At 46.7% G+C, this 27550-nt stretch overlaps 1 protein-coding gene across 2 annotated transcripts; it reads right to left on the minus strand.

Moving 5' to 3' along the window:
• Positions 1 to 26207, minus strand: LOC119176953 (beta-hexosaminidase subunit beta). Of its 2 annotated transcripts, XM_037428290.2 has the most exons (14): positions 25601 to 26207; positions 21735 to 21866; positions 19624 to 19936; positions 14891 to 14959; positions 14752 to 14801; positions 13917 to 14027; positions 13596 to 13694; positions 13130 to 13268; positions 11900 to 12092; positions 8274 to 8430; positions 5657 to 5852; positions 3674 to 3764; positions 2382 to 2486; positions 1 to 436 (listed from the first exon to the last, which is right to left on the minus strand). In XM_037428290.2, exons 1-14 carry the CDS (start codon positions 25694 to 25696, stop codon positions 352 to 354), a joined length of 1836 nt encoding a protein of 611 aa, XP_037284187.1. In that variant the 5' UTR covers positions 25697 to 26207; the 3' UTR covers positions 1 to 351. The 2 variants fall into 2 exon arrangements, with proteins under 2 accessions (XP_037284187.1, XP_037284191.1); XM_037428294.2 differs by lacking the exon at positions 21735 to 21866 and having other exon boundaries at positions 25601 to 26203.
• Between the last annotated feature and the right edge of the window lie 1343 nt (positions 26208 to 27550).

Raw genomic sequence — 27550 nt, forward strand, 5'->3', positions numbered from 1 at the left:
TAAGCAAAACAGATACCTATTTGGTCATCATTGATCTACGCGCCACGCTCTTCTCTTTGAAATGCTGAAACACGGCAGTGGCATTTTAAATACCGTTGACCCGTGCCCAATTAGATCGCGGACTTTTTTTTTTAACTTCAAGTTCGTTCCCAATATTACACGAGTTCTTATATGAGTAATTATGATTACCATCATGGCATCGGAACTAAGTAGTCCTACTGTTACTATAAGAGCTCGAAAACATTCCGAAGGTATCTTCGAGTCGTCGTATGCTTGTGATGATGTCTTGTACGATTCATTCAGCCATTAGGTGAACGGTCCCGCTGTCCACGCGCTCGTCCAGCTAAGCGTTCATTCGATGTGATAGGGAGTTTCCAGATCCCACTCGTAGTCGCCGCAGTAGCCATTCAAGATTGGCTGCGTTGGTATGCCGCGCCTGCAGGAGAAATACATGCAGTTAGGTACTAATTAAAGAAAATTAATATTATGGGTTCGCTTTTTTTTGTTTGTTAGGCACAACGTCAATGAGAACTAACCAAAAATCAAGCCAAGAAAAGTACAGGAGACGTCATTTGTAGCAATTGCGATACAAGTGTGCAGAAATCAACCGAGTGGACGAAAAAACACCGTTGCCGCCGGCAGAGACCGAACCAGCGACCTTCGACTAACACGTGAGATTCTCCACCAATTGAGTTATAGCGGAGTGACTCCATCTACTCTATTTGGGTATTTATGCACTTTTCTACATGGGTGTGTTAGCCAGCGCCACTCGTAGCCATGACGGCGAGTGTGGAACGCTCTGCTCTTGCCTGTTGGCGTCACGTAGCAAGTGATACTTCTACGAGCTGGCAAGCCGAGATTTGGTTTGATATGTGGGGTTTAACGTCCCAAAATTATCAAATAGTTATGAGAGACGCCATAGTGGAGGGCTGCGAAAATTTTGACCACCTGGGGTTCTTTTCTTTAACGTGCGCCCAAATCTGAGCACTCCGGCTACCAGCATTTTCGCCTCCATCGAAAATGCAGCCGGGATTCCATTACTGGCAAGCCGAGAGTACGGTATGACTGAGGATGGTATCGAAGTAGACAAACGCGGAAAGCAGTCACGTTCGCAATTGTGCACATATTGAGAGCAGCGGCAGGGGTGTAAAGAGAATTTCTTTTTAGGGGGGGACGGGGGACGGGGGAGGGCAGCTTATTGAAATGGTCCCTTTCTTCTCTGTATGTCATGGCGAAAAAAACTTTCGGGAGCAGTGGGAGCAAGGGTCTGGTGTGTCATCGCCTAGCAACGCCACTAAGTAGTGGTGACACTGGTACCTGCTATCAATAGTTAACAAGTGACTGGCACAAGCGGATTAGTTTTTTCTGAGCAGAAAAGACAAATTAATTTTTTTAAATAACGGACTCTCAATACTTGAATCTCACAGCCATGTGTTTGCTGTTGAAGTATAAATATCGTCTATGATCTCTCAGTCTGTAGCTACAATATCCGAAAGGGCCAGAGTGAACCTGACAAATAGTTTTCGAAAATGAACTTCTATAATCAAAGATTAGAAAGTGTATGTATACATATATATGGGCAATTCTACGTCTCCACGCTCTATCTCAGGGCATACGCTTATCAAGCTTGTTTTAGCACATACTTTGCTCACGGCGTCAGAGAAAGTTGCCGATGCCTTGCATCAAGCCACTGTTCCCGCGGTTGTTTCTCATGGACCCGTAAGCGACGCAAGACCTTGGACAAATCTTGAGAGGGTGTGTACATGCACCTCACACATTTACCGAGCTCTCGTCTTTATTAGGCACGCCCACGCGTAAAAAACGTGACTTTGAAATACATTCATGGTTTGCCGTCAATGAACATTGTTTAGGCTCTCATCGAGGACTTATGAAAACCAGGATTTGAGGGACTTTATACTGGTAGGAAAGAAGCACTGTAAAAAGGAATAAGCGGTGACCACAACAAGAACACTCCCGAACAACCGAGACGTTTCGATACCCGCACGGGAACCTGGTTCATAACGAAATTAGAAAAATGATTTGAAGGGGCTCGAAAGCCAGATCTGAAGGGACTCTACTCAATGTGGTACATCACTGCGCACTTCAGTCGTCTATGATTGCATAATCTCAATGAACGGGTAAAGACGAACACAGGAAAGTTTGTGCGTTCAACAGAATTTGAAAAGTAATCTCTAAGGAACTACAATCAGCAGAGCATATGGAAAGTATCGGTCTAGCTCCCACAACGTTCGATAAGTGACATTGTACGGCTTATACAGCGAGGTCACGTTGATTTCGGATTAGACAGAATGTGATCGATTACGATCCGTTATTGGCGGCGATAAAGTTCGTGCATACTCGGTGCTGCCCGGGTAACTGACCTAAGCATGCGGCAACGTTGTTGGTCCAGCCTAAAACTGGCGTCGTCCACGTCGTTTATATCCGCACTGCTCCAGAGACGCTCCGCAACGGCAGAAGCGCGTGGCCTGCGATGTACGGATAAAAAGCATGGGTAGATATAAGATAACAGCCATCACCGGCAGCTCTGAATGATATTTCAATGCATGTATATGCATGTATGTATGCATGTAGGTATGCATGTATGTATATATGCATCACCGGCAGCTCTGAATGATATTTCAATGCATGTATATGCATGTATGTATGCATGTAGGTATGCATGTATGTATATATGCATGTATGTATGTATGCATGTAGGTATGCATGTATGTATATATGCATGCATACACGCATGCATGCATGCGTGTATGCATGCATGTATGTATGTATGTATGTATGTATGTATGTATGTATGTATGTATGTATGCATGTATGTATGCATGTATGCATGTATGTATGCATGTATGTGTATGTATGCATGTATGTGTATGTATGCATGTATGTGTGTGTATGTATGTATGTGTGTGTATGTATGTGTGTGTATGTATGTGTGTATGTATGTATGTATGTATGTATGTATGTATGTATGTATGTATGTATGTATGTATGTATGTATGTATGTATGTATGTATGTATGCATGTATGTGTGTATGCATGTATGTGTGTATGTATGTATGTGTATGTATGTATGTATGTATGTGTATGTATGTATGTATGTATGTATGTATGTATGTGTATGTATGTATGTATGTATGTATGTATGTATGTATGTATGTATGTATGTATGTATGTATGTATGTATGTATGTATGTATGTATGTATGTATTTCACAGACAGAGAGAATGATTAATTCATTCCCCCCCACCCTCAACTACAGAGTAAGTGAAATAAAGACCGGAAACACAATAAAGAAGCTACAAGTACTCCAACTACATATTGAAACGCGTTCACAAGTACAAACGAACATATATTGTAATGGCATTCGTTTTCTGTGTAATAACGTAGTAGCGAAGTATTGGTATTTAAGTTGTATCGGCGGCGAAAATTATAAGGAACTTTGTGCTATGCACTACAAAGCCGGAAATGGGGAAGGAAACACGGTTTTAATAAGAAAATAATGTTCTTTGGCAGTCTGTACCAATGTTTTTTTTTTTTTCGTATTTCACTTTCTTAGTTTTAGTGAAGAGGCAAATCTCCAACGGCCCCATGTAACCACGACTCTTTACTATATATAGAGAGAAATACTCTACGCATCTTCTATTTACAAGCTTACCAGAGCCTGGGGATCAGGTTGGTGCCGTCCACATATTCGCCCCACATGCAGGCTTCTCCACCGACAACTAAATCCTTCTCAGCTTCGGTGCCTGCAAACGAAATGAAGATGTCAGTATACTTCAGGCGTCGCTGGCTTCACATCTGATATAAGCTTATACATGCGAGCCGATTTATTTCAGGTGTTTTCTTTTTCTTTTTTCTTACTGAACGGAACTTTTTTATTCACAGTCGTGACCTTTCGACATTGCTTGCATAACAAATGTAAAAAGAAAAGTGATTGATGTTATAAATTTCGCTTACGTTAACCGGTTAGCTAGCAGGTCTTGTAAGCTCCTGGAACGAATTCCGAAATTGCACCAGTCTCAACTGCAGGCGGTATCAAACTTTCGTTCAAAGATGCAGTGTTATGCGACGTTCTTTCATCAAGATGTCGTTTGAATATGGCTGAAATGTCGATGCATTTCATTCCACAGTTAAAGAACGAATATCTCGAAACAAGTATACTTCCGAGAATTCTCGCCAAGTGAACACGCCTTACGAACCCGCCAGTTCAACACAATTCGCAATTGCTTGGAATGAACTTCAAGCGTAAAGAAACAACAGTAACGGTGGTACGGAATTTGCTTGCTTTTTGTGAGCCATGCATCTACGTTTAAAGTGGAATAGCGTTGTTTCAAGTAATCATCGAATGACTTCAATAAAGGAGTTTATTACCTCGGAAATATACTGCCGCAAACATTTTTAGAATCCGTCAAGTAGGAACAGAGTTACAGGAATTTGCCACACATTTCGAGCACTTTCTCTCTCCTTTCGTACCAGAAAACTTGCTGATAGCTTCGCGAGGGGTATTACAAGAAGGCAAGAAGCAACGCCCGTTTATCGGCGCACGCCAAGACCGAGTACTTGCTTGGCACTTTCTTTTTCTTTTTTTTTTTCTTCGAACGCGTGGTTTGCTTTCAGTGTGAGTGCGACAGTGGGCTCGTGGCGACATCCTGTGGCGGCAGCGGTAACTAGGCAGCTTGCGATGCTCAAGTCAGCCAATGGCCATCGAGTATGGGTTTATGGCGTCGTTATGGCATGGTCATTTGGGTTTATGTCATCATTTGTCGAGAGTAGATTTAGAGATGTCTGGCTGACTTGGTGAATTAATCGTAATTTCCAGGCAAGGTGCGGTGCTACCATAATTGGCTAACGTGTTTTCAAGAGCCTCGACTGCCGATCGGCAGTGCTTTCTGGCCGTGCTGGAAAAAAAAGTGTTGCGGAGTCCATTTAAGATACAAGCACACTCGCACTCCCGGCCAAATAAGCTCACTTCCAGTGACCGAACACCAACGATTGGAAACCAGCATGGCATGACGGCTGTCGTGACGGCATTAATAGGTGGTTTGTCGCGCACCGTATAGGGAAGTGATTGCCAGTTCGACGCTCTTTATCTGAAGCGCCTTGTGTACGGTTTACCCTTGAAAATGTTGGGGACCAGGACCAGAGCCTGCGTGAAGCCACCCACGCACGGCACACTTTCAATCGCGATCGAGCCCGGTCGGGGTCCAATTTCACAGTAACCATTGGCTCCATATCGCAGCATGCGCGAAGAAACCAATTAGAGTACAGAAATTTCATGCTAATAGATCTCGATCATGATCGAAAACGCATTATGTGAAACCGCTTATACAAAGTTGTGCGTCTAGCCGTGGGGCTCCAACTGCATGCAACCTTGTGGATGCCCTACTCGTAGGGGTGCGTTGGACGACCAACCTAGCCGAGTTTAAAGCAGGTGTTATCAGCTTAACGCGCGTACAACATTCGGTGCAAGATAGTTCCTGCACTCTGTTCACGAAAAGATGCGATACATGTGGACGGGAATCAAGCCCTTGACTTCGTGCTCATACTGTTTATGTACATATATTTATAAAAGGAAAAACGGGCCTCAGGGGCTCTTTTTTCCTTTCAGAACACGTTATGTTTTACTCTACGCACACACCTTCGAAACTGCGTGGGTCGCACTGGTAGAACTTTTTCCAGTCTTGTCCGTAGCTGATGTAATTGAGATACCAGCAGGCAGACAGCACCATCTGGTAGCCCTTGCGCGCGATGGGCTTGATGTAGTCCTGCCAGCGCTTCATTTTGGTGTCCAGCGAGGTGTCTTTCCACACGACAACCAGGGTGTCATCCTCCGCCTGCATTATCAGGTGTAGACCGCCCACGGATGTGTGAACACCCGAAAACATTGCACTCAAGTATCATTAGAAAACCATGCTTGTCGCTGAAATGTTTCGACCACCATCATCCGACAGAAGGTGGAACGAGACGCGAGTTACTCCCTTATTTCTACCGCCTCACCCCATGGAAACTGCCAGACCAACTCTAACTAAAATTCATTCTTAGGTAAAGTTGTAGTTCGTGTGTTTTTTCTCCGAGTTCGCCTTGGTTGAGAAAATATAATTATGAACTAACATCACTGCGGAGATATTCGTTTCGTTTTCATTTCACACAGCGAAAAATCATGGTAATTTATATACCATTTTTCGTATCTTGTTGAACGTATAGTCTTGGGCAGCGCTGCTCAATATGTCTTCATCCACGCCGAGTCGTCTGCTCGGCGTCCCCCCATAAAGTCTGTGCGCATGCAGGGGCCGAGTAAGCGCGAGCACACGGCAGCGGTGTTATATATATATATATATATATATATATATATATATATATATATATATATATATATATATATATATATATATATATATATATATATAACTCATCCCCTGATGAAGGGAGGACCCCTCCCGAAACTTTGGGAAATAAATATATTTATCCTTGTTGACAACGCTCCCGTTGTGCCATATCCCATACCTATATATATATATATATATATACTTCCCCTATAAATTTTGTAATAAGTTCACGTGTTACGTGATGCCACACGGACTCATAAAGAGTGTGCCACACTCGCCGCCATGGCTACCGAGGGCTCTGGCACTCCCACGTTTAAATTCACATATATACCCAACAAAGTGGCTAGAAGGATAACCGCCGTGGTAGCTCAGTGGTACAGCATCGAACGCGTTATTCAAAGGTGAGAGGTTTGGTTCCTGCCCACGGCAACTTATCTTTCCACCCACTTTTCTGTCTTGATATTTACATTGCAATTCGGTCTAATAACTTCCCCTTTACTTTCCTTGGCATTATTGTCTGTTAGATCTCATTAATATTGTGTCAAAACACGGAAAAACGTCCCTTAAGTACACACTCCTATGTGGTCCGTGAATTATAAACCTACGCTAGTATTTACTTTATATTTGTGCCCGGAAGCTTTGAGAGCAATCTATCCGTCACTATTTAGCAATATTTTTTCAGTTGTACTCTCCAATAGTAAGAAACAAGCCCCCCCCCCCCCCCCCCTCAGCAGGCGTACGTGACTAAACAGCTGATCTCAGTATTAAAGACAAAACGTACCGGATGAGTTGACCCCAGAGTGAAATGACACTAAGCGATAGCCCCTTTCGCCATTTGCTATTTGGACAGCATGCGAGTAGCAAGTAAATAGCAAGCGAGCGCTCGGATTGAAGTGGGCAGTCGCTTCGGCATGGGTGCTGACATGTTGATTTGCAGCAGCAGTTACTGGCGGTTACTGATACAACACTTAGAGGCACACCACGTAAATTTGGAGTAGAATAACGTTACCGCGTATAGTTGTGGAGTGTTACGAACCAAACAAACGCAAATGTCTCAACCTTATCAGCCTTTAGGCAATTACACATATCTAAAGATTTATATATGTTTTTCTGCCTAAGCATGTTACTTGTTGAGACCTGCTTGTGTGACAGGGCCACGGCCGCTTCACTGGCTCAAGGCCACACACGATCAAGCGACCAAAAATGGCCACGCCCGTTCGCCGCTGTGGAAAGTCCTCTGTAGATTAATTACAAAGGCAATGTTTATGTCAATCCACGTGTTTCATTTATTCTACGCAGTACACAGCCATTTCTGGAAACCAGAGCTTATACGAGATATTGGAATGACACTTTACCACAAAACTTCGTTGGAAATAATGCAACAGCGCTGTCTAGCAGCGATTCGAAGAAGCCCCGCTGAAGTTTATTTTTGCATTTTACAACGAAGATGCATAAGGCTGGGAGCTGGGGAAATGTGGTGGTTCGCGAGTGTGCAAAAACTAAAGCAGCAATGGCAGAGCTCTGGCATTGCTGGCATAGCCTACATCGAAGGGTCTCCAGGCTGGCGCTAGTTTCTCGTCGAGGCTTGTCAGCATAACTATAGGACGATATTCGCCACAGCATGGATTGCTACTCTCGAAACCTCTTGGACGTTCTCAATAACCTTTAAGCTGATGTCACCAAGGCAAGGTGTTGAATCTGTTGAATGAGGCAATAGAAAAATAAATAGGTACAACGGAATATACGTATACATAGATCCCAGCTCGTGCTAACTTAACCACCGAGGCAGCACGTTTCAGCATCGCTGGAAAAGTGATCACTTTTTTTTCTTTATAGTCGACGTGCAAGCGCCTTTCAAACGCGTAAAAGTTGCGCGAAAGTTTTTCACATAACTTCGCACGAAGGAACAACTTCCAAGGGTGCACTTACTTCAACGTCATTATCAATGGGGTCCTGCCAAATCATGTACTTGGCTCCGAGATTGTGGACGTTGGCCAGCGTTCGCTTGACGTAGTACTGCTCCACCTGGTTGACCTCAGAAAAACCTTGCTTCCGCATGAACTTGGCGATCTCGGGGCTTGACTCCCTGCGAATCGATGTTGGTGACAACGGCTTACCGCGTCAGCTTCGACCTACTTACCGTATAGTGTGAATGTAAGGAACGAGATGATAAAGTATACCCGAGCTACGTTGTCGGTTAAAACAAGGACAACGCTTTACAGAAAGCGAGTGCCATGTAAGAAGCAAAAAAGAAAAAAAGAACATATTTTACGTTTTTAAAGTGAAGCCTTGAAATTAAGATCATGCTGCAGTCTTTTAGGACGGGTGCTTCGAAGAAAAGAAAATGCCTTTGTTAACTATAGTAATTTTGCTCATATGACTCGCTACTATGCGGTTTTCACCATGATGAGTCAGATCAGTTGCGCAAAATGTGCTGTGAAAGTTACAATGATATTATTCACCTGGATTTTTATGTAGGATATCGAGTGAAATGAGCACATGTGTATACAAGCAAACCATAATAAAGGAAATTATTTTTTTCTAGCCTCACAGACGTGCTATTTCTGCAATGTTTTCGGCTATGTATACACGAGAGGGCCATGTTGCGCACTGGTCGCAGAAAACTGCTCAGCCCGGTCGAACCCTTTCTGATGCTGCACATAAATGTTGCGAAACAATTTTGGTATCTTCGTGTTACCGACAGAAAGTAACATGAGTTATATGAAAGAGCTGTAACATGCGGTGCGTATTCTGACTCTCGTTAAAGCGAACATAAGAACATGTAGCGAGAGACGCGAGACGACGTCGTTAAGGTGGTCGACGGGGCCGTGCCAATCTCGCCACTTTATTCGTAGGCTGACGGGAAACGGGGCGGCTGCCAGTGTCCGACACCCCAGGCGCACGATCTCGCTCTGTTGCTCGCGCAGCTCGAGCTAGGCATGAGCTGCACCAGAGTCGCAGCGCGGTGGCTAGAAATGATGATGTTGACGAATGGCGAAAATGACGTTACAGATTACCCTCCCCGCAGAAATAAACCCGACTGAAAACATTGAGAGCGCATATACAAAAGTGTTCAAGTCGAGAAACAAAAGGGTCCGTGAGCAGTCCAGGTCGTCAACGGGGAGGGACTATCGGCAACCAGTGGGTCTCTGGCGGGCGACACTGAGCGGACGGGGAAGAAAGCGCCGGGTCGCTGTGGTGATAGACACGTGCTTCCCACAATGGTGGTGATATCGACTGTTCGAGAGCCCACGAGGTGTCGCAAGCGGACGCGGTCAACAAAGGTACCCACAGGTAGAGCCGCGGGAGGGCACCGAAGAGCCCGCGCCGGCGATGTGGCTGAAATGGTGCGATGCATCAAAGCGGAGACATGACGACCGAGAATTGAAGTGTAACAGCCGTGGCGGCGTCTGCGACCGCGCTCATGGCACCGACATGGCTGTCGACAAGGAGCAGTGGGCCAGTCGTGCTGGTGCGGACGTCGGAGTCGATGGGATACTGAAATCGGCGTTTCATTTCGGGTCGCGTGCCGGCGCAAGTGGTCTAGTCGACGGACGCGCAAGCACCATGCTTGAAGAAGCGCATGATAGTCACAGTGGGCAGGGTACTTACATTCCTGCTGGGTCGTGTCGCCCTTCAAGGACTTCACAGGTTGATCATGAAACCCAGGAGGCGTGACCTCTGCCAGAGGGTCGGATGGCGTGCCCGTGCTCCTGGGGGCAATGGTGTTTGTCCGCTTTTGAGATTGGTACAGAAGGTGCGGAGTGTTCGGCTATTGATGAAGCTGCCACCTGGTACTTGGTCATTGTAGCAGCATCCCGGAAGTTTCGCGTGGCATGTCACGGGCAGGAACTTCAGCTGCGGGAGACGTTGAGGTAGATGATAGTAACTGCTGGCAAGACGCACAGATTGCCAAAGTCAATGGGTGACGGTCATCAGACATCGTGGACGGTGATGTCTCCGCAATAGTGTGGCGAACAGCGGGCGAAAGAATGTCTGCGCCAAAGTAGATGGGCGACGGTCATCAGACATCGTGGACGATGATGTCTCCGCAATAGTGTGGCGAACAGCGGGCGAAAGAATGTCTGCGCCAAAGTCGATGGGTGACGGTCATCAGACATCGTGGACGGTGATGTCTCCGCAATAGTGTGGCGAACAGCGGGCGAAAGAATGTCTGCGCCAAACTCCGAGGCGTGCGGCAAGGTAGCCGCCATGGTGTCTGGTGGAGCCACGGTGTTGCGTGCCGTCGATGTCACGGAAGACGTACAGTTGTCAGGCACGCGCGACGATCCTTCGTAAGCGGGGGTCAAGGGGATGCACCTCTCAGTGGTGAGGTCAGTCGATGTCGGAGCGTCTTCTACCACGTTGTCGTGGTCAGGTGCAGGATTCGATGTTCGTGCGACCGGATTGGAGGTAGAAGTTGTGGTGGTTGGGTAAATAAGATAGCCGTCATGGGAACCCTGCGGACCGGTTGATACCTTGCCCCACGACGCCGGGGAAACCTGCCAGGCGCGGGTAGAAGGAATCGGGTGGTACGTGTGGCCGTAGCAGGCGATGACCGCAGTTCAGAGGGCCTCACATGGCTGCGGGCTTGTGGTCCATTTGGCAGCAAGATAGCGAACTCGACCGGCAGCGTGTCAAGCAAGATAGTGTGCATAGGCGGCTGGTCTTTGACGCCATTCACAAAGAAAACGGCGTCACAGGCGGGCAGAGTGGCAAAAGCATGGTAGCCGGTAGCTCGTCGAAGGGCGTGTTCTTCGTGTCACCATGCAGTGTAGCGAGAGAGGTAGAGACGTCAGACGACGTCGTAAAGGCAGCTGACGGGGCCGTGCCAATCTTGCCACTGAAGCGAAGCGGTGGCGGCTGCTAGTGTCCGACACGCCAGACACAAGATCTCGTTCTGTTTGCCGCTCGAGATAGGCATGAGTTGCGCAAGAGTCGTGGCGCAGTGGCTTGAAATGGTGATGAATGGCGAAGATGATGACACTACAGAATGAATTATTGTTTATGAAAAAGAACAGAGGCTAAAAGTGCATTTGTTATGAACGCCCTTTACTTTCGCAGGTAGGAGAGTCCAGCCCTACTAGGATTCAAGAAAAGTAAATCACAGATAAAAATAATGGCTGACATTACTGGCAAACATACAAGGGACCCATAGCAACTGTGATTTCTCGATGGAAAGATAGCATCTACGTATTTATGAGTGCCATGCATGTTGCGCGTGCGAATTCTCGGCAAATCATGCCAGCACGACAAATCTGAACTGATATCTTTCGCACATGGAACACTCGACAGCTTATACCAGTGACGTCACGTGCGTCGCTGAGTTGACGTCATTTTCTATTACACGAAGGCGCGAGGACCCAACGAAGAATAACGCGATAGTTTTCAGAATTGTGAAAATCGGGGTAGCAGTCTCGCGACTCAGGAGGCGTGTAAATCAATGTAACGTTTGTGCACCATGGTGTGTTGTAACTGTTCATAGGTAACGTGCTGCCCTCTGTTGAGATCTTATAAGCGCCTATTAGCATGATAGCCGTGCTTGCTGTACTGACCAGCACGAGTAGTAGACCTCGTCCATTCCCAGGTGAATGTACTCGTCCTTGAAGGTTTCGATGACTTCCCGAAAAATATTTCTCATGACGTCGTACGTGTAGTCTTGCATCGGGTCCAGCATCTCGAAGGCCGCGTGATTTGGATAGTCAGCTTTTCCACGGGTGCCGTTGAAGTAGCATGCCGTGAGAATATCTGGAAATGGCAGAATTGAAAGTACATATTCATTTGTGTAATACTAATGCATAATGCGTGAAGGCTGATGAGAAGAGGCAGCGCATTTATAGCTCCTTAGTTCATATGTGAAGTTCTTGCTATACCATGTGTTCATAATTTTCTCGTACAATCTATGTTTGCACTTCCCGCAGACTTCAACGCAAATATTATGAAGTGTTGCTGTTATACTGTACAGATATGCATCGCAAGGTAACTGTCACTTATTCCGTAACTAATTTACTATCAGACATACACTTGATAAATTACTTATTATTCGGAAGTGGTGCCGTGAGGTTCTAAAATCTGAACCAAATTGTTTGGCCACCGCCGATGAACCGAATAGGAGCGTGGACTTGGCGGTACATTTGCATTGGTGTTGTGTTATCCCTTGTACTAACAAGTTGCGAAAACACCATTTAGGTTTTTGAAAAAAAAAACACGTTTCGTTTGACTTACGACCACATAGTCGGGATATTTTCAAAAGTACAGTGATTAGCCCGAATCATCCGAGTACCTGGACTTAGAATGGGAAAAAAAAAATGACACCTTTTGCCACAAAATGTGGCTCGAGTGAAGAGGGAAGGGGGGAATGAAAGGTAACGTTACTAGTCTGGAAGTCAAGAGTCCAGCTTATACAGACGCACCACCACCCACCCCCCTTGTTCCTAGCTCTCCATTATTTCCTGTTGTTTTTCACAAATGCGCGATCGACTCTTCCAGCCAATGTACGCGAAGATCGGAACTCCAATTGCGCGACGCGTTAATGCTTTGAAAGAGACTTTTGCTTCATCGTAGCTGAACCATGTGAATCGTTTTCTGTCGTGGTCCTCTCAGCGTGTAGGTGGCATCGCCTCATTTAAATATATAGTTATGGTGGCAGGCGACCTTTACTCTCACAATTAAAGGCCTGACTACTGACAAACTTCAACAGCGTTTACGTTCAGGCAGGTCAGAGAGGTTAGCGCCAGACACGGCGGTAGGCCACATAAAGGAGGTCCAAACAGTACTGTACTTACCAGGGAATACCTTTCCCAGTGCTTGCGTATGTCCTGGAGTGTCGATCTCGGGTATAACGCGGATTCCGCGCAATCGAGCGTACTCGATGATGTCCTGGACGTCCTTTCGACTGTAGACGTGCCTCGGAGAGAATGCACTCTGCATATACCAGAAGAGGCATGCGTTATCCATTTCTGCGAATCGTGTTCCATACGCAAAGATATATGGCTGCAGTCTTTAAAAAAACTGCAGGATCAGTACATGAGTTATTTCGCTCTTCTGCCACCAAACAGTAAATTTCAAACTCAGGATGAAGGGACACCTGAGACGACGGACGTGGCATGACGACCCATGATGGCCCAACAGAATGAAGCCAGGGAAGGGCTCACGTACGCGGTAAAACTGTCTTTCAAGCTCTCAAGTGCTGTTAAGAGAGAACTAAAGCTAAGCCAGTATCAGCCAATGAAAATTAGCCCGAATGAGCACCTGCGTCAAGTTGGGGTACGTCGCCATTTCCAGAGGCCACGACTGGTCGTCAACGAGGTGCCAGTGGAAGACGTTGAACTTGTTGTAGGCCATGGCGTCCTGCAATCGAAACAAAAAATGAAGGTAGCGTGCATACCAAGAGCTAATTAATGAATCTCTAAACACCTTATCGATATGCTTGTAACAGAGGGCAAGACATACAATGTATAAAGTACAGACGCCGACACAGTCGATTATAAGGTTGTTGCCACCTTCCGGTGCAACCCGTCCAGCTATCAAAAACCGCTATGAAATATCTAAGAAATTATGTCATGTACGTACCAAGTTTTGCTTGAGAAGCTTCAGAGGTTGAAAGTGCCGTGATGAGTCGAGAAGCAGACCTCTGTAGGAAAATCTGGGATAATCGTCGATCATGGTGACGTTGACTAGAAACTGGGAATGAAGAGAAATCGAAGAAAATTTTAAAAATATCGTTGAAATGGAATAATAATTTATTTGTTCCACATAAAGAAGCGTAGGTATCCGATCCCAAATTACGAGATAAGTTTTGTTAAAGGCGTTTCATTCGTCAGAGGACCGTTCACTGAGTGATACGCACCAACACTTCACGCGTACACAACTACAAGGTGTGTACCACCGTCAAACATAGCGTTACAAACGCTACTTTGCACCAATAGTGATGGTTAACAGAGTAGGGCCCTAAAGAGCTTTGCACCCACTATTTCAACTGTTATAGGGAGTGATTTTCTGTCCAATTATCATGAACTTAACATGTTTAAAAATCGGCAGTAAAGCGCGTGCAATCGATTATGTAGCATGCCCAATAGTATTGCAAGCTGTGTGTTTTGTGTTAAGAAAGACTTCCGGAGTCAAAGAAACCCAAATCAACAGAATCTTCACTCGTGAAATACTGAACTGATGCAATATTTCCATACAAAGAAGTTTGGGTTACTGTGCACGCTACAGTGTACCGCCTCCATCAACTGCCTGTCAAGCTCCTTATTTATTTGCTCGGTGTTCCTTAACTCCTTGTCGAATCATTCGCCCTTCGATTTGTAGAAAATTAGGCTCAGCCTAAATCTGTGCTCTTAGTTAGTATACGCCAGAGCAGTGTCAAAAAGTGGCATCCGCCATCACAAGTTGACACGTTTCTTACCGCTTTGCTGACGGGATCTTGGTGAACGAGCTGGGTAAAAGTTTCAAGCCCTGAAAACACGATACAAACAACTTGTAATAACATCTGTCAAATGTTTTGCACAATGCGCTTCAAAAGTCTGAGGCATTCCATCACTCACCACGCAAAGCGCCCCAAATGGTTTGAGCTGTCAGCGTGGCATCTCCCTGCTCAGGTATGTTGAGGGTGTCTTCAAAGAGAAAAAAAAACAAACACCGTTACGTGTCGAGTTGTGCAGATAGCCCTGTACCATGGGCAATAAACATTACGGCATATTGGACTATATTGTGTTAGAAGTACTATCTGCGTCAAGTGAAACCTGTACAGCAGCAAGCTTCCGTTATGGTACAGTGTGCGCCGTCCCCTTATCACCATGAACAGGGCACGAATATATGCGCAGAGCTACCGAAGAGGATGCACGGCGCGCACTATACCATCGCGAAGGCTTGCCACTGTTCGGATTTCATTTGACGCAGATAGTACATGCGATACAACGCTTCTCCATAGCAGTTCAACATTTTTAGGGGCGAAGCTCCTTATAGCAGCACCCGTTCGTCCCTCGTAGTCGTAGTAGTAGTGTGTAACCAGTCTTAGATTTTGACCTCCAAGGTGGTGCTGGTGGGAAATTTCTTCTGTGCGTTGTTGAACAATAACAAATTCGCAGCGTGCACGTTAACTAAAAGCCGAATTCTCTAGTTTCTCATTCCCCTTTAGCAGCCATTGGCATGTGCATTAAGCACTATCTGACAAGAAACGTTATACTCGCTGGGCGTAGCCTCCTTGGTTTTATAAAGGTTAAGCGAGCGTTGGGCCTCAGTGCCATGAATACAGTGAACTAGTATATACCATGAAATCGAGGTGGTTAAAGGTGGGAAGTAGACACGAAGCGCAAGCCGTAAGAAAGTGTGCTTGTGCCTCCTCTCGTTGAGTCCTTGGAATGTCCGCTAGATGGCGGTGCTTCTATATGAGGAATATATGATGAAAAGATGTGAGATGGTGGTACTTGGAGTGTTGAATAGGTGGACGAATGTCACAAACGCAGGGACGGATGCACAGATCAACGTGTGGACACACAAACAGATGCACGCACGGACGGGCGGATGGACGCACGGACGGCCACACAGACGCGCGCATGGATGGACGGACGGAAGCAAGAACGAGTGGACGGACGGATGCTTCGCCCCACTCTCGATCATTCACTCCGTGGATATGCTGCCATTTTTTTTTTTGTTTAACCCCGCCGCGGTGTCTAGTGGCTAAGGTACTCGGCTGCTGACCCGCAGGTCGCGGGATCGAATCCCGGCTGCAACAGCTGCATTTTCAACGGAAGCGGAAACGTTGTAGGCCCGTGTGCTCAGATTCGGGTACACGTTAAAGAACCCCCAAGTGGTCGAAATTTTCCTCCACTACGGCGTCTACGTCTACATGGGTGAGAACGGTCCCGGGATGGTGTGCTTGTTTAGCCGAAGATCCGTGCTCCCTCACTGTGCTTTCGTCACATATAACTCATAAGACTGAGCACGTTCCGACTGACAAAACACGCCCGCATCAACGAGGCGTGTTCATCGAAAGCTAAACAGGCACACATTCTAACGTTGTCACCTGTGCTGAGCACGCCTGCATGCTTGTAAGGACGCGCATGCTCCTGTGCAAGCGACGTAACAACACGCAACGGCCGCAAGGTGTCGCGGCGCAAAGTAAAGCAGGCCGCTCGCGCGCTATACACAGACGTGGCCGCAGCTGTACAAAAGTTTACAGACCTTGCCACGGAACAGGAGCGAGGAACAAGGGAGGGCGACTGATAGGGGAAAAAAAAGCGGCTTCATATTAGTGATGACAAGCCTGAAGACAGCGCGGAGCAGAGCAGCCTTCTTTCTTTCTCGTCTGTTTCCGCTTTTTTTCTCTCCTTATATTTCTGGCTCGGTTCCTCTATTTTTTAAGTTTTTATACGTGATTTGTTTACGTTATGGCAAGCGACGACGACAGCATACAACAGTCCCAAAAGCGCTCCGCAAGTAAGAATAAGATAAACTTTACTGTCTCTCTACAGAGACTGCGAATAAACGCATGTAGTAATAGTAATAGTACTTTATTTGCAGTGAGCACAGCACAGAACTTACTGCAGGGGTCGACAAACGTGTCAGCTGATAGCAATGCGTAAATAAGTTTACGGATGATGTTCTAGCAACGATCAACGGTATCTACAGCCCTACAAACGTATAGGTGTTTCCAGCGTTGTGCTTGCATGACGAAGAAATCACAGTAAGTTTTTTTTTTTTTGCTTCTGTTGTATATATTTCGCAGATTCCCGCCGAAGGTATGAACCGAAATTTCTCGACGTAAACGACATCGCAAGCTCTGTCTTTACAATAATGTTTATTACTTCATCATAAACTGCACTGATCGGCTCCGTCTGCATTACTGAAAAGAGCTTCGCAATTATTGTGCACGTTGCTTGCCACATCGGCCCGTTTCTCAGTGCTGTGTCCCGCTCATTTCGATCAGTATGATGAAAGTACCTCGCAATGTTATTGGAATTTTCGTTTTGGTTAATTCCGAGACAACGGCTCATACAACGGTCGCTTTATTATGTTATGTCCTGCGTTGCTGCGCGCGAGCTGTACAATGTAATCGCCCTTTCAGAGTCAATGTGATATGCTCATGAATCATGAAAGAATAGAACGTCGTTCATTATTTTTTGTTACTTTCTCTCTTCCTAAAAAAAATAGGAAATGCTTCACGTTTTCCTTTCTCGCACAAAAAAAAAAAAGCGATTATAGTTGAACAACGCACGTGTGCACATGTGGCATCGAAAACGTCATTCTTCCCTCTGCGAGGACGGCCGGACTGAATTCAATTTTCCAACTATTTAACGCAACGTGATATAATTGTATTTTATACGCAATATAATGCAATCAAAATGATGCCGTCAGCGCTGAAAGTCTTCATGATAAGCATCCATTATTTCAAAAAAGCACCAATATATCGTTTTTATTGGTTTTTGTGGCATAAAGCGTCGTTCTTACTTATCTTATTTATAACCTGACAAAGAGCCGCTACTTTCTTCCGTTGCATTACAGTGCTATAGTGTATGTGATTCTCAATATTATTTCCGACTAATGTCCTTACGCCAAACATTCTACTCAAGCAGTCAGTGAGGAGAAAGATTTACGAGATGTAGGAAAAAATCAGAACATTCCCCGAGCTTCAGATCGCAGCCAAAATTTCAAACTTGCTTCGCGTATAAGGATAACGTGATTTTGAACTGTTTTGAAGGCCGTATACAAATAGCAAAGGGTTGCAGCAATCTACTCTCTCTCCCGAACCTGGATGCAGCCAGCTTTTGATAACTTCTTCAGCAACCTACTGTCAAATAGAATACATTTTCGTAACTATCGCGCAGACTCTGCGGTCTTCTATCTACGTTAAAGTTTAGTGTTACAGACTACCTGGCTGATTACCGAAATAGAGTTTTGGAGCTGCGTGAAAATATGAGCTCAAGTTCTGTTAGCTGTCCCCCAGCACAGCTCTAATGTCAACTCGGTTGTCGACCAGCTGCACGCGACATTACTCTAAAACGAGTTCGGCTCGCAGAGTGAGAAAACACGCGTGATGCCGGAAGCCATGTCGGGCCTGACACGCGTCCTGCTGTAAACGCTGCGTGAGCGTGCTGGATACGGCATTTGCCCGAGGGTGGACTAGAAAAGTGACAGCGAGGGGCCGGAATGGAACTTCAGGAACTGACACAGAGATCCACTCTACTAGAGTGCAAATCTGACTCGGAGGAAAGAATGGGACAAGGTTTTCAAGCAAAGCAGTCACAACTTATGCTGTGACTGCTCAGCACGGACCGACTAGGCTATAATGAAACCTTGAAGGATATGGCGCCGGGACACTGAAGAGACACACACGAACTGGTGCAATCTAACGACTGGTTTATTTTTTGAAAACGTTCACCTAATAATCCTCATATCCGCTAAATCTGGTAAAAAAACATTTTAAATGCGCACGTGGCACAAATTTTGATCCTAGTAAGTGAACGCTATCACTATCAACTTATCAAGTGAACGTATTCAAAAAATAAACCAGTTGTTAGATGCCACCCGTCTGTGCGTCGCTTCTGTATACCCGTGTACCTGTGCAAATACTTCGAGGTGAATATGCTCGAGCTAGGCTAAATTGCAGTTTTGCTATAATGAAACTTCAGCGTACATATTCGAGACTAGTGCAGTGTGCCTCGTCTGTTTCCCTGTGTCCATCCCGTCAATTAAAGTTCATTACGAATGCGCAACAACTCGCCTAATCATATGTCTTAACAACGGGACAGAGGAATAGTACAGAAGCAAAGGCAGGGAGGTTGACGAGCATAGGACATCCGGTTTAGTACCCGACACACGGGAACAGGAGGGGGCAGATTGAAAGGTGGAGAGGAAAAAGAGAGAAATACAGCAGATAACCTAGCACACACAGTGGTTCAGTTCTAACAAACGATTTCAAAACTATCGGTCGCTTACCATTTTCAAATTATGAGCAAATTATTTTATATAGAAAGGCACCGCTAGTTTCATGGCAGATCGACCATGGCGGGTTGCGCCAGGATAAAAAAGGCAATCAATCAATCAATCAGTCTTGTGTGGTACACGACATTCCTGTCACAGCCGCCTGACAAAGTCAGTTCCTTTTAAAACCGAAGTAGTGCATTCATCGCGATCAAATGAAATGTCTTCGGTCGAGGACATGTAAGAATGATCTCAACAGACATTGGCCTATTGCCAACCTTAACAAGTTTTACGACTAGTCAACCAGCATCGTTCCACACGAGCCTTTATCAGTGCACGCACGCTTAATACGTACATTTTTCGTCACTCTTGTGCTGGGGGTATCCGCAGTGTTCCGGTCCCTCGTAGTTGGAAATCCGGACCTTGAGAGCCGGCAGGACTCCGTGGTCGACGACGGCCGACATGAACTCTCCTGCGGTTGTTCCTCTTCGGGTGTCGCCGAGGAAGGCAAGCTTGCGGTACCGGACCAGAGCTTTCGCCACCACGTCGCACGATTCGGCAGCCGCAGAACTCAACGCGAAAGTTTCCGGGTCCAGGCTGCGCTGTAGCGGCCACGACTGCCATCGCTGTGGTGCTGGCCACGGAGACCCCGGAGGAGCCCGTTTGCCCTGGGTGCGAAGAAACGGCGTTTCGAGGAAGTGAAAACGACAGTTGTCATGATGTGCCAACGTGTGACAACCCGTGTGTCACTCCGGGAGTCATTCGTAAGCAGCACGACTGGTGACATGTGGCACGTTGAGTATCGCATGCCAAACATATTCGATATGGTTGTTTGGTCATCCCGGGCAGATAAAAACGCCGAAGGAAGTTGAGCATAAGTGTCACATATGCGGCAGGTATGCATTTTAGAACATGTAGACGTCCCTTCACTTCTCACGTTGATTGATTAATAGATATGTGGGGTTTAACGTCCCAAAACCACCATATGATCATGAGAGACGCCGCAGTGGAGGACTCCGGAAATTTCGACCACCTGGAGTTTTTAACGTGCACTCAAATCTGAGCACACGGGTCTACAGCATTTCCGCCTCTATCGAAAATGCAGCCGCCGCAGCCGGGATTCGATCTCGCGACCTGCGGGTCAGCAGCCGAGTACCGTAGCCAACAGACCACCGCGGCGGGGCACTTCTCACGGTGTAGAGCGGAGGTACAGGCAGGAGCTTGGGTGTGTGTGCGGCCGCGTACATGTGACATCCGCATGAAACGAAGAGCTTAAACCTGCTTGGTTCTGAATAATATATTATTCTACATGCTCTTGCTGCTTTCATTGTATTTATCATCATGTCGGTCCTATACAAAGCTTCTTAGTAATGACCTTTCCTTCCATTGACTCATAGGTACGTAGTCCGCGCTGCTGCACCACACTGTTGTTCAAAGTCACAGCAAAACATGCCTGAAATACAGCATAATGAACTAACCCTGACGAGGTGGCACACTGTGATTAAAGAGAAAGTGCGAAATAACTTTGTAAACCACCGCAAAGTACTTCAATATCTTCAACCGTTCTTCTACCCCGTATTTTCACTTTTGTTTACGACGCGACAGACGTGGCTTCTCCAACGGGGAGGACCCCACGTAGTAGCATACCTTGTGTGGTTTGACAAATGAATTCAAATCACTGCGTATCAGGCTGTGATCATCACCTAGCGCTGTTTTCAAATGCACAGCAAGACATCGAAAGCACGGTTCAGAAAGAAACACATTGAATACCTATTTCTATTCTCCCACACCACTACAATTACGATACGCGCTACCTGCGATTTCATTTGTTTGTGTTTCTGTCTTCCCATACACTATTCCCAGTTCAGGAATGCAAACCAGATATTGATCTTCCGGTTTACTTCCATGCCTCTAGCTTGACCTTCATCTCTCTTTGTACGAGATAGTAGGTTCGCGTTTATCCATGTGTGTTACACATACATGCATGAGTAGCTGACCTGAAAGACCACGCCAAAGCTTACTTCCCTGCACAAAGCATATTTTTAAGGAGAAGCCATCTTACCCCCTTTTTTTTATACATTTCCGTTCGGGTCGTGCGTGCGTGCGTGAATTATAGCGTGTAATTCTTGGTGATGTGCATATAGTACTCATGCGCTATCCAGATGCTACCATTTCATCATGGACGCTATACTTGTTGCATCATAGTGCAAGAAAAGACGATGAAGGAGCAGTAACCGCAATGTGCAGAAAAAAAAAATCTCCATTGCTTTTTTAGCTACTACATAGTGTGACTGACTTTCAGGCAAGGAGATCACACCGGTACTCCCTCATCGACTCGATTATCTTTCCAGAGCATTTCAGCCCATTACCTACATTACCTTGTATGGCAAAAGTTGAGGTGCGTACAGTGCTGGCTTGTAATAAAACGTGCCTGATTACAACTGCGGTGTGTTGTCAACAACGCACATGTGGCGGCGACGAGGTTCCCGGCTTGAGATAGCTCATTCTTCTTTCGATTGGCTTAGAACGTCGTATAGGATTTGTCCGTTTTAATTGTTCCTTCTCCTCGCTGGCGATCCCGAAACAGGTATCGCTAACCTAAGAAAGAAGGCGTGAGAATACATGCATGGACATTTTTCTTGAAACGCAACATACGTAACACGATTAAATGTATTTCACATAATGGCATTTCAGATCAGTAGACATTCATATGTTCACGTGTTTCAAATTTGCAATGGAGTGTTCGGCGAGGCTGCGAGTTACCCGTTGTTAGTGTCTACAGCGTTGGCTGAAAGAGAAAACATCCACTAGTTATTTAAATAACTATATATCAATTAGATCGAAAGTTCGTGATCTGAAAGACTTTAGCTTCTTCCATATATAAGGTTCTTGTGTTCCACGACCAGCTCAGCCAAAATTTTGCGTTTCGCTTTTATTGCAATCTATATCTTTTCACATAACATCCTGCTTAAAAGCCAGACATTGTAATTACAATAGAACACGGCCTGCAGAGGGAACCTGACTAATATCAGACAGTAACCGTACCGGAAGTGGTATGCAACGCTTTCCTGAGCTATAATAGAATACATGGGCTAGGTGGATATCATTTAACGGGGGGGGGTGGGGTATCCCACCCCTAGCTTGTCTGCACTCGACATGCAGACAAGCTTTGCGGGCGGCGGAGAGGGTGAAGCGAGAAAGAAGTGTGTTGCGAGCGGGCGGAGGAGCCGGTAGCTGCGGGTGAGGGAGAGAGTGACGTCAGCCAGCACCTGCGAGGGAAGCGTGCGAGGGGAGCCTGGCGTCAACACGCAGATGCGGCATGACCTACTTGGCACTGCTACAACACCTGCGGCAAGGCGAACGCGTTGCGGCACGTTCGTGCGGATGCATGTACGTGCGGCGTTATGCCTAGTTCACACTGAAACATCCGCTTTCTTTAGCGACCGAAATTCCCCTGCCGCTGAAGCGCAGCGTCGTTCGCACTGGACGCGCCCCGCGCCGCCGAATATGCCATCTACCACGGGGCGAACGCGGGATGGATGCGCTGTCACCCGGTTGTTGTCGCGGCTCGCGGACGCTACTACGCTATCCGGTGGTGTATACTTCGACGATTCTCGTACGCAAGAAGAAAGAAAAGACAGCACTGCTTACTTTGCTGGCAAGTGGCTGTCTTGTAATGCACGAAGAGCGGAAAAACCACCAACGCCAGCGGCGTTGGTGGGTTCGTTTTGCTCTGCAAGACCGCAACAAGCTTGGTCACGACAACAGCAAGCTTGGTCACATCTTTCACGAAATACGGAGGCGAAGCAGGCACAGAGTAGGTTAAACTCCCGTTGGTTTCAACATTCAGTTACGTGCACTGCGGCATAACAAGGGAGTAGGGCTTGGCCGCCATTTTTCAAAATTCCTTGACTATTGGTCCGCGGCATAACAAGGGAGTAGGGCTTGGCCGCCATTTTTCAAAATTCCGGTCCTATTGGTCCGCGGTGACCGATTCGGCGGTAGACGCCGCAAAAATCGGTCCGAGAGCGATCGCCGCGGAGAGGGCCCTTTCGGCGGATCTCGCCGCCGCCGAACCGGATTCGGAGCACTTTCGGCGGCCGGAATGCTCAGTGTGAACGCGGCCTTAGACACGCGAGTCAAAGAGCTTCTTCGCATTTAAAAAAAAGTGTTGCAGGACTAGTTTAAGAAACTCAGACACGCAGGTTCTCGCTCTCAGCAGACAAACTTGAAATGCAACCTCAACGTGATTAAACATTGCGCCATATGCAGCGTCCTCTCTATGAAGGCAAACTTGAAAGGCAACCTCAACGTGATTGAACGTTCTACCACGCACGGCGTTTTCCCCCACAAATGCGACGTGGAAAACTCCCTCACGCTCAGATGTTTCACTCGCCAGACTTTTTCATTTCTCTTCTTTCTTACCCAGAATATATTTCCACGCGATACATAGTTTCGGCTAAAATTGCTGGCGTTCTCATATTGCCGACAGAGACCGGTGCGAGTGATACTCCTGAAAGAACGCGATTAAAGGTAATTACGGCGTGACGCCCTCACGGGACGCCGCCGGCGCAGCGCAACTCGTTAGCGAGCAATGTCGGTAACCGAGCATCTGGTCCTGTTTCTGCGGTCTGTGTGACGATGTGCCGGTCGGCAAGCTGGCGAGGGCACGAGGCGTCACCATCGTCGAGCAGCCAAACAATGCAACTTCCTCAAGTCCGCTTGGTCAAATATCGCTTTGCAATAAAATTTTACTCTGCGAATTCAGACAAGGCCGAACGCGACGTGTTGCTCCTCCAGTCTGCGAAAGTCAGTGAGCGATTCAGCATGCGAAAGTCATAGTCGGTTACAGCCGACCATGACTTTCGCATACAAGCTCCGCTCCAAGAACTGTGGCTAGCCTGCCATTCATCACTGCATGAAAGCCGTGCTCAGTGGATGGCGTTGTAACAATAAGTACTTATTCACTCCCAACGTAAACAGTACGCATATTATCAAAAAAAAAAGTTTGTCGTGTCTACCTAACCAAATAATGCGCTTCCCCGAGCAGTAATGACAGGATTCTCGCTGAAATTTGCCAGGAACTTCAAGATTTTCGATCGAAAACCAGCGGCACGAATATGTTTCTGCATAACAAGACCTTCAACCTTGAATACGTGTGCTGTGTTCGATGTCATCGAAATGAGCATATACAACTGGATGGGACACCTACGCATTTTTCCTCTTTGTGTGACAGTGACGACTGAAGGCAGCGCTTACATTTGGTCTCACGCTACAACTGACTTTCGCTTTCACAGCGACCAAGCGGCTACAGCATATAAAACAGAGCACGGCAAGTTAAAATGCAGTTTTTCGAGTCTTCTTTCATCACGATGCATCCTACCGCGGTATTCATAAAGCGTGAGTCAGATAATGTGGCCTCGTTCGCCATTGCAGCCTTGTTTTTCTTTGATTGCTTGTTGTTTTATTCTTTCGGCAGTACACGAAACATCACGCGTTTAAAAACTTGCAAAACGACCAGTGCGTACGTGCAGCGAAAGTTGCGGAAAGACTGACCTCGCACGCACACTCCCCTCGCATCTTCCTCCCCCCTTAATTTCGTCTTTCATATCTTGCGTAGCGGCAGGCCATATGCCAGAAGTCTCAACCTTCTCTTTCCTGGGATTTCTTACACCAAAATTTCGGATACAATTTACAAAAGCTATGACTGCAGGTGAGCCCTAGATCTTTTCTAAAGCCCGTGAATCAGGTTCACCGAATTTAATAAGAATCTTTTTTTTTCTTTCGTAATTTTCCGATATTTTTTCATTAGAATTTCGAATTCAGCAATACTACACAAATGTGAAAACAGGAAGGCTAGAACATGCATCGTCCACCATGAGAGCGTCTACATCAACCGATACTTGCGAGTATTGCTTACACATCTGTACGACTCGCTCTCTTATCCGACTATAAACGTAATATACGAAGACGCGGAGAGTAGGGTTACAAGTTCACTGTACTTCATCGCGCCTCATTAACCATTTCCATACTTCCTGACGATGAGCACCATGTCTGCTTAGTTTTTGTCGTAGAGGAAATTCTCGTTCCTCGAACTCCGATACCAAGTTGCTTTAACTGACCGTAGCTCAAAAGCACGAAGAATGGTAATTATGAACGAGTGAGAAAAATATAGCAAGAAATTATTTATATCTATAGCCGCGAAATCGACCGCTCTATATACTAGCGTCTGCGTTGGGAACAAACGCTCATCGAAAGCATGCACGAATCAAGTTCCCGGCGGTAACATTAGACGAAGCGAAAGCCGCGCGCTCACCCCTTTCAACACTCACCGGAAGCGGCAGGCGGACTTCGATGTAGGTTATGAAAGCGTAGGCCAATATCACCGGTGCCAAAAGGAGCCCGATCTTGAGCAGCGAGGAAGTCATGACGTCCTTTCGTCCGCAGTCCTCCTCACTCTGTTACGAGCTCGAAAACGTTTCAAAACGCGGTACGAATACAATAAAGATAATAAGAATAAAAGAAAAACTCGTCGAGGTCGTCACAGCCGTTGCAGCAGGAGCAGCAACGAAAAACAGCCTGTCCGATCGCTGAACAGCTGACCGTCTGCCGCTCGGCGCTGCAGAACGCAGACACGCTATAGAGTCGGTTCGCGCGCCTGTATATCGCTCGGGCTACGAGTTCCCGAGTTGTCGTTGGGTGCCGGCTTGACCAATGTGTCCTGGATGGACGGTCGGTCGGTAGCAACTGACTGTCGCCGATTGTAAACCAGTTTCGACTCCGGCGGCACACGACCTCCCCGAGTTCCTGCGGGCAATCCGACGAGGCAAGTCGGAACGACTCGGCTTGCGGCGGTGCAAGGCGCGCTGCAGCGCCGAGCAAAGCTGCGAGTGATGACCGGGAAAAAAAAAAACACTTTCTTCTTAGCAGAGCCGACTGCATCGTGATGAAAGAAACGAACAAGAACTGCGACACCAGAACACACGACTAGTGGAGAAGTGAGAGAGAGAGAGAGAGAGAGAGAGAGATAAACGAAGGCGGATAGGAAAGGAGTTTTAACAAGCGTCTAAAAAAAACAAAAAAAAAACGTGCAGGGTGAGGAGCAGATACGTATGTGGGAGTCACGAGTTCTTTGCGCGCGGCAGGCGACTGTTAAAGAAGGCCAATCCGGGACTACGAAAATATCTACAGAGCAAAGTTGCATCGGAGTATCGCGAAACGCCAGAAGATAACGCGGCTCGAGCGGTTGCGGTGTTACGAAATGTAACCCCCCCCCCCCCTTCCTCTCCGCACCACTGCTCGCTCAATTGACGAGCGGAAAAAAGTTAGAGAGAGAGGTGAAGGAACTGCGGAGTAGGCGATGAATTAATAAACCAGTGGTACTCGAAATGAACAGTGATCTACGTTTGAATACAAACCCCGATTCTTCGCTGCCGAAATGATTCGTAACAAAGGAAACCTCGCGCCTATAGTTTATCGCTAAGATAAGCAGTTACATGCAAAGGGTATGCGTGTATCGACACTTTTATTGATAAGTGAAAAGGTAAAAAAGCAGAAACATATCATCCCTGTTGATAATAATAGTCATGATATCTGGTGTTTAACGATCCCAACACCACGACATTATGAGAGACGTTGTAGTGCAGGGCTCCGAAAATTTCGACCACCTGGTGTTGTTTAACGTGCGCTGACACCGCACAGTAGACGGGCCTCTACATCCATTTTCACCGCCATCGAAATGCGACCAGCGTGGCAGGGATCGAACGCGCGACCTTCGGATGAGCAGCCACGCACAGTAACCGCCACACCACCGCTGCGAACAAACCTGTCGAGCAGCCCACGTGTCTTCAACAAGTACAATACCTTGCTCAAACACCCCTGTGCGAAAGCACGGCTGCATTCGCTCAAGGCCAGCGAGAATGGAAGCAAGCTCATCAGGAGCCTTACGAGCCACGTATCGGAAGGCAATATTGCACTTAGTATATAAGAGATGCTGCCAGGCTAGTTGCCGAGTTTGTTCGTACTTAATGCGGTATGAAGGAGCGCTAAAGAAACGGGGGAAGCAAGCACGAGACACACAGGACAGGATCTCATAGTTTATAGACACGCAGGACCGTCTGGGGCACATGTCCTGTGTGTCAGCTGCTTGCTTCCCCGTTCACTTACTTTCTTTGTTGATTGATTTGTGGAGTTTAACGTCCCAAAACCACTATATGATTATGAGAGACGCCGTAGTGGAGGGCTCCGAAAATTTCGACCACCTGGGGTTCTTTAAAGTGCAC

The sequence above is a fragment of the Rhipicephalus microplus genome, chromosome 3 (assembly GCF_043290135.1).
Source record: "Rhipicephalus microplus isolate Deutch F79 chromosome 3, USDA_Rmic, whole genome shotgun sequence".
Lineage (NCBI taxonomy): Eukaryota > Metazoa > Arthropoda > Arachnida > Ixodida > Ixodidae > Rhipicephalus > Rhipicephalus microplus.

Coding starts and splice junctions, on each gene's coding strand:
- LOC119176953 (XM_037428290.2), bottom strand. CDS start 25,696: ATGACTTCCTCGCTGCTCAAGATCGGGCTCCTTTTGGCACCGGTGATA. Junction 19,937..21,734: donor GAACCTCGTCGCCGCCACAT/GTGCGTTGTTGA, acceptor CTTCGCACCCAG/GGCAAACGGGCTCCTCCGGG. Junction 3,765..5,656: donor CGACCCACGCAGTTTCGAAG/GTGTGTGCGTAG, acceptor TTTCGTTTGCAG/GCACCGAAGCTGAGAAGGAT.